At 49.9% G+C, this 6,671-nt stretch overlaps 1 protein-coding gene across 1 annotated transcript; it reads left to right on the forward strand.

Annotated features, from left to right (window-relative positions):
• The first annotated feature begins 3,970 nt into the window (after positions 1-3,970).
• On the forward strand, positions 3,971-6,452 carry LOC120680480 (probable endo-1,3(4)-beta-glucanase ARB_01444). The gene has a single exon (XM_039961972.1). The coding sequence runs from the start codon at positions 4,034-4,036 to the stop codon at positions 6,140-6,142; it is 2,109 nt and encodes a 702-aa protein (XP_039817906.1). The 5' UTR covers positions 3,971-4,033; the 3' UTR covers positions 6,143-6,452.
• Positions 6,453-6,671: the final 219 nt, after the last annotated feature.

Genomic DNA, 6,671 nt, shown 5'->3' on the forward strand with positions numbered 1-6,671 from the left:
AAAGCAGACCAGTCAGACCGGTCCCCTAGACTGGTCTGACTAAAACTACCAGTTAGACCCTGGGACTGATCAGACCGGTCAGGATCAGAGAACACCAAATCCCAGTTAGAAGGCTTCACTTGGTCCACCAAGCCAAGATTTGATCATCCAAGTATTTTAGAGTTAGTTTTACAGGATTTTCTCTCAGGGTTCTCACTTGGGGTGACCTTTGAGCACTTTTGACCGAGTCAATCAATCAACGTTGTATCCCTATTGATAGTACGATATACCTATACTCAAGATTAAATATAAAACACAAGTAAACCACTTGAGCCTTGAATCACTCCGGTCTTGCCATACTTTGACTTTGTCAACCTTGAATTTCAACATTGCATCTTTACTTTGAGCAAATCCATACTTGAGCTAATTCCCAATACATTTCTAAATATGTCCTTGGAACCTTAAGTCACTCCATAAAATATTTGATGTATTGCATTCCTTCTCCCAATAAGGCTTATATATGATACTAAGAAAATCCCACGGATACTAGAAACTTCACCCTAGCAATTCGCACATGGTAAGCCGTCGCTTTATCAAAGCTTGCTTAGTCCCTCGCACTAGTCATTCGGTTGGTTTCTTCACCACTTACCCATGCCACATTGAGTTAAGCTTTGCACATCAACAATGAATCCCACTTTTCATTCTCATGTCTTCATTTCTTTGTCTTTATGTTGAGATCATGATCCTTTGATCCTTTAGACAAATAATTCTTCATTATGTCAAGCCATCACTAGAAACCATCTTTGATCAATGCATGAATACTTGTTTCTATTTTCCTCCACTTCATGCTTGATTTTCAACAATATTTTCCTTTTGTTTGATTCTTTATCACATGAGCCAATGATAGTAATTGATTTTCAAATAAATCTCTGCTCGTGACAACTTCAACAAGGTCGTTAGTCCTTTAATCATATTGTCATTCAACTCACCAAAACCCATTAGAGGCCTAGATGTACTTTCACTTATAGCCCACCCATATACATTATGAAGCCGATCTTTATAGTATTAACCCCAAAAGTCATCTATAAAATATATTACTTTTTGCTACAACCCTTGCGCAACTAGGGTCACAGAGAGAGTCACCTGTGGGGCCTCGTACCTACCCTGTCTGTATACATCGTGGAGTTTACTGTAGCTATAATGACCGCTGGTGGGTCCCATCCATATGGACCGGGTGATCCTTTAACCATGGTCATGCCCTTATGGGCAGCCCATAAAACCTATGGGTATCTTTAGCTATGGAGTGCTCTAAGGATCAATTCCACAATTGTTGAGGTAGGTTGAATAAAATACTTTAATCCTTATGGACTGCTTTTGGAGCACAAATGTGGTCGCCCTTATCTGTTTAACACATTTGTCTCTTTCTCACTCATATAGCTCACCCCAACCAGGCCCGGCAGAAACGGGCAAAGTTTGTGTATGCTCAAAGCCAAGCTGAAGACAGAATCTTGCATCCCGCTGGACGACCCGATTATCACTGCAGCTAACCAATCATGCGACACTCATATGCAGGGAGTCTGGCTCGACAGAAAACAAGCCAATCAATCGGACCCTAACCTGACCTCTCAATCAACGGCGGAGCGAAGGGGGGTGATGGGGGTTTAGGGAAAATGAATCAAGAGGAGGTGAAGGAAAATGAGAAAGAAGAAGAAGAAAAAGAGAGGGAAAGAAAGAAGAGGAAGATGAGCCCCCCTAAGTCCAAATTCTAGATTCACCACTGCTCTCAATCTACCGGACCTTCTGCCGGCGCTGCCGGCCATGCCATTCCGTTTTAAAGTTGTTGCCTCACGTTTTTGCCTAAGCGGTGAGAAGCAACTTGTTTCTTCTTCTGAAGAAGCTCAGGGATATTTTTTGAGATTACACAGTACAACTCGGACACTTACAACGTAAGCAAACTCATCCCTATGAACGTACGGATGCAAATCCTACTTCTATGAGCATCTTCGAATATTGAGCCAACAAATCCTCAAAATTGATGAAGATGCTTAGAGATATTTTCGGAAGCAATCTCACTAATTATGAAAATTTCTGGTGTTCTTCAATCTTTTGGTAGAGATATGACTTCTGCTCGTATTCGTAGAAAATGAGATATCATCAATCTCCGGAGTACTTCAGATATTTTACTCCTCACATCAAATAATCAATTACAATAATCAAAATTGCTAAACACTTAGCTTATTCAGATAGTCGATTCTCCCGATAGCTAAATTGTCACAAAATCTTGCTTCTCAGAAAAGCGAGATCCGAAATGAAACACCGACATAGTGACCTCAGTCAGCGTCGCAGTTACAGCACTCACCCTCCGTAGTAATAACTGAAAAAAGGCAATCGTCTGTCTTGCTGGTACTCTATTTCCTTGCGGTGATGCTATCTATATAGGGAACATATCGGGTGGAAACCACTATTTCATGAAAATCCATGCAAATCACGGCAAAAAAGTCGTCTAAATGCACCAAAAAAATTACACATGTAGATGATATGATGATACACAACTTTGTAAAGTATCTTGTCCAAACTCGGCTTCATTTGTGAGATATAAAAATAACAAATTTCAAGCCAGAAAGCTGTCCAGATGATTTGTTAGAAATTTATTATTTTTATATCTCACAAATGAAGTCGAGTTTGGACAAGATACTTACAAGGTTATGTATCATCATATCATCTACATGTGTGATTTTTTGGGTGAATTTAGATGACTTTTTTGCCGTGGTTTGCATGGGTTTTCACAAAATTGTGGTTTCCACCCGATATGTTCCCATCTATATAACCTATATAGAATTATAGATGGCATCTACAAACTATTTCTTTCTTCATGCAATGTGTCCACATCATTTCTCACTAAGTGTCTCACTAACTTGCAATTCTTTCATGCAATCTATTCATATTTTTTCTATTAATTACAAAAATATCCGTATCATCTCTACTATGTGCAATACTTTTAATCTTTAATCTATTAATATAAGTCATATACATATGTTATTTTGTTCATCACATATTTTTTTTATAATGTGTTCAAATATTTTATTGGAGTTTCTTCTATTAGCGTATCAATTTTAACCTGATTCGATAAACAAAAAATATTCATGTCATCTCTACTATGTGCAATACTTTCAATCTTTAATCTATTAACTTAAAGTTTATTTTTCATCACCTGTTCTTCTTCAATGTGATCAAATATTCTATTGATGTTTCTTCTATTAGCTTATCATTTTTTGCCAAATTCGATAAAAAATAATATGCAAGTAAAATTCATATCATCTATTCCTTTTAACATGTCAGTTATATATCCACATCATATAGGAATCCATTATATCAGACGCCACATCACTATCCACTAGGATAGAACCATCTATTTATATATTTTGCACTAATTTTCAGTAAATATTGCCATACAATCATCTTATTGTTTCTACTTTTAAATTTCATCTTAAAACTTTATTTAAGAAATGCCGTGCGGGGTCTCACCTAATATTAAATAAACAAGCAGACCGGCAACGTGGCTCGCTACGCGACGGGTTTGTGAGTGGCCCCCCCCGGAACCAAGGAGGCAACGAGCACCGACGGCCGCCTGGCCGTTGCCGGCCGTCTTCGCTTCGCTCTAGCTAGCTCGCTTCACGGGCAAAAGCATTCGCCGCCACGGCAAGCCTTTTCCCGATCCGTGCTCTGTTCATTGTCGCACGTCTCACTCCCGGCCTCTTTATTTGCTTCTACTCAACTAATTATAATTGCCAGCACTACAATCATCACCGTGCTAAGAAAAATTTAGCACACAAACGCTTAGCCGCTAGTTAACCATCTCTGTCCAACTGTCCAAGTGTCCATCGATCAGTACTACGTAGTATAAAAGCTTCCTTGGTTAATTAGCGGCTGCAGGCAAGCTGGGCCAGCCATCCGTTCGCGCGCATATCTCCCGGCCCAGGCCCCTCCCCACTCCGCTCCCGGCTCCCGGCCCTCCCGGATCCCGCCCCCACCAGGCCACCAACCAGCAACCGCCATGCCGCAGCCGCATCGCGGCCGTCACAGCCCGGGCGCGCCGGTGCAGGCAGACCCCGCGTTCCCGCGCGCCACGTCCACGGTGGTTCCCGACCCGTCCCGCTTCTTCGCACCGGCGCTCCTCGCCGCGCCGCTGCCCACCAACGCCTTCTTCCAGAACTTCGTGCTCAAGGACGGGGACATGCCGGAGTACATCCACCCATACTCCATCCGCTCCCCCGGCGGCGGCGCGCTCGACGTCTGCTACCCGTCGCGGAGCCACTCGCCGTCTTCCGTCGTCCAGGCGTTCGTCGCCGACCTCACCGTCTCTGACGCCGCCGCAGCCGCCGGGAGCGCGCAGCGCCACGTCGTGTCGGCCTTCGACGACCTCTCCGTCACGCTCGACGTGTCCCGGTCCCTCCGCGCGCACCTCGTCCGCGGCTGCCCCTACGTCACCGTCACCACCAATGCCACCGGCCCAACCGACATCTCCGTCGCGTCCGTCCACGCCTTCGTCGAGCTCAGCTCCAGCCAGAGCCACCACGGATGGACCAAGTGGCGCCTCCGGATGGACAGCGGCCAGACCTTCCTGCTCTACGCCTCGGCCCCGATCCGCCTCGCGCAGGCAACCCCCACGCAGCTCTCGGCGCCCGCCTTCGCCGGCGCCATCCGGGTCGCCTACCTCCCGGACGCGTCCATGGAGCCGGTCCTAGACCGCTACAGCCGCTGCTTCCCGACCGCGGGGCACGCCACGGTGAACCCGAACGGCCGGCCTTTCTGCGTCGACTACGCCTGGCACAGGGAGGGGCACGGGGAGCTGCTAATGCTGGCGCACCCGCTCCACCTCCGCCTACTCGCACTCGCCGCCGGCGGCTGTGAGAACCGTGCCAGCGTCCGGGTGATCGACGGCTTCCGGTACCGGAGCATCGACGGCGACATGGTTGGCGTCGTCGGCTGCTCCTGGGCGCTGCGCGCCGACCCGGTGCCCCCGACGTGGCACTCCACCCGCGGCGTCCGCGCGGACGGCGTGGCCGAGGTGGTGGCCGCGCTGCGCGCCGACGTGGCCGCGCTGGCGCCCGCCGCGGTCACCACCACCTCGTCCTACTTCTACGGGAAGGCGGTCGCGCGCGCGGCGCGGCTGGCGGTGATCGCGGAGGAGGTCGGGTGCGCCGACGTGGTCCCGGCGGTGCGCGAGTTCCTGGCGGCCACCGTCACGCCCTGGCTGGACGGCAGCTTCCAGGGGAACGGCTTCCTGTACGACGCCACGTGGGGCGGGCTGGTGACGCTGCAGGGGCTCACCGACTCCGGCGCCGACTTCGGGTTCGGCGTCTACAACGACCACCACTACCACCTGGGCTACTTCCTGTACGCCATCGCGGTGCTGGCGAGGTTGGACCCGAGCTGGGGCCGCCAGTACGCGCCGCAGGCCTACGCCATGGTGGCCGACTTCATGACGGTGTCGCGCGACAATAAGTACGGCGGCGGCGGCGGCGGCAGCTTCTTCACGCGGCTGCGGATGTTCGACCTCTGGACGCTGCACTCGTGGGCGGGGGGTCTGGCGGCGATCCCCGACGGGCGCAACCAGGAGAGCACCAGCGAGGCCGTGAGCGCCTACTACTCGGCGGCGCTGGTGGGGCTTACCTACGGGGACGCGCGGCTCGCCTCCCTGGGCGCGACGCTGGCGGCGCTTGAGATGCTGGCGGCGCAGACGTGGTGGCACGTCCGGGACGGGGAGGGCATGTACGAGGCGGACTTCAGCGGGAGCAACCGCGTCGTCGGGGTGCTGTGGGCGAACAAGCGCGACAGCGCGCTGTGGTTCGCGCCGGCGGAGTGGAAGGAGTGCCGGCTCGGGATCCAGCTGCTGCCCCTGCTGCCCATCAGCGAGGCGCTGTTCCCGGACGTGGCGTTCGTCAGGGAGCTGGTGGAGTGGACGCTCCCGGCGCTGGCGAGGGACGGCGTCGGCGACTGGTGGAAGGGGTTCGTGTACGCGCTGGAGGGGATTTACGACACCGAGGCGGCGCTGGCCAAGATCCGAGAGCTCACCGCGCATGATAATGGCAACTCGCTGACCAACCTGCTGTGGTGGTTGCACAGCCGTGGGCCTGCGGCAGCGTCGTCGCCTCATCGGTGACGGGGATGCCGGCCGCCGGGTTCAGGTTCGGCCGCCGCCGCTGCTGGTACCGCCACGGACAGTGACAGTGGTGGCCAGCACGAGTGACCAACCGTTCGTGTCAGCTTGTGGAGCAGAGCAGGTGATCGGCTTTCAATGGAGTGAGCGAGTGTGGAGTTTATTGAAGTTGAAAAGTTACGAGAAAACCCTTTTATGCCATCCAAATCTATAGACATTTCTTACATGTCATATGCCATCAAATTCTATATGTAGTTTGACTTAGAACATACCTAACACGACATGTAAATAAAAATGAAGGGAGTAGATGTTCTATATAGTATAAAATGTAGTTTCCCTTGTGCTTTTGTCCTATAATATATTTTATGATATGCAGTATATATTTCAATATATGTGATATTAATGTAGTATACATGTGTGATGTTCAATATATGTTATATTAATGTACTATATATGTGTGATGTTCCATGATGTGTTTTCCCTATAGTATATATATCAACATATGTGATATTAATTAATGTAGTATATAGTA

The sequence above is a fragment of the Panicum virgatum genome, chromosome 7N, assembly GCF_016808335.1.
Source record: "Panicum virgatum strain AP13 chromosome 7N, P.virgatum_v5, whole genome shotgun sequence".
Lineage (NCBI taxonomy): Eukaryota > Viridiplantae > Streptophyta > Magnoliopsida > Poales > Poaceae > Panicum > Panicum virgatum.

Excerpts from the sequence above, each read along its gene's own strand:
- LOC120680480 (XM_039961972.1), top strand. The coding sequence starts at position 4,034 with ATGCCGCAGCCGCATCGCGGCCGTCACAGCCCGGGCGCGCCGGTGCAG.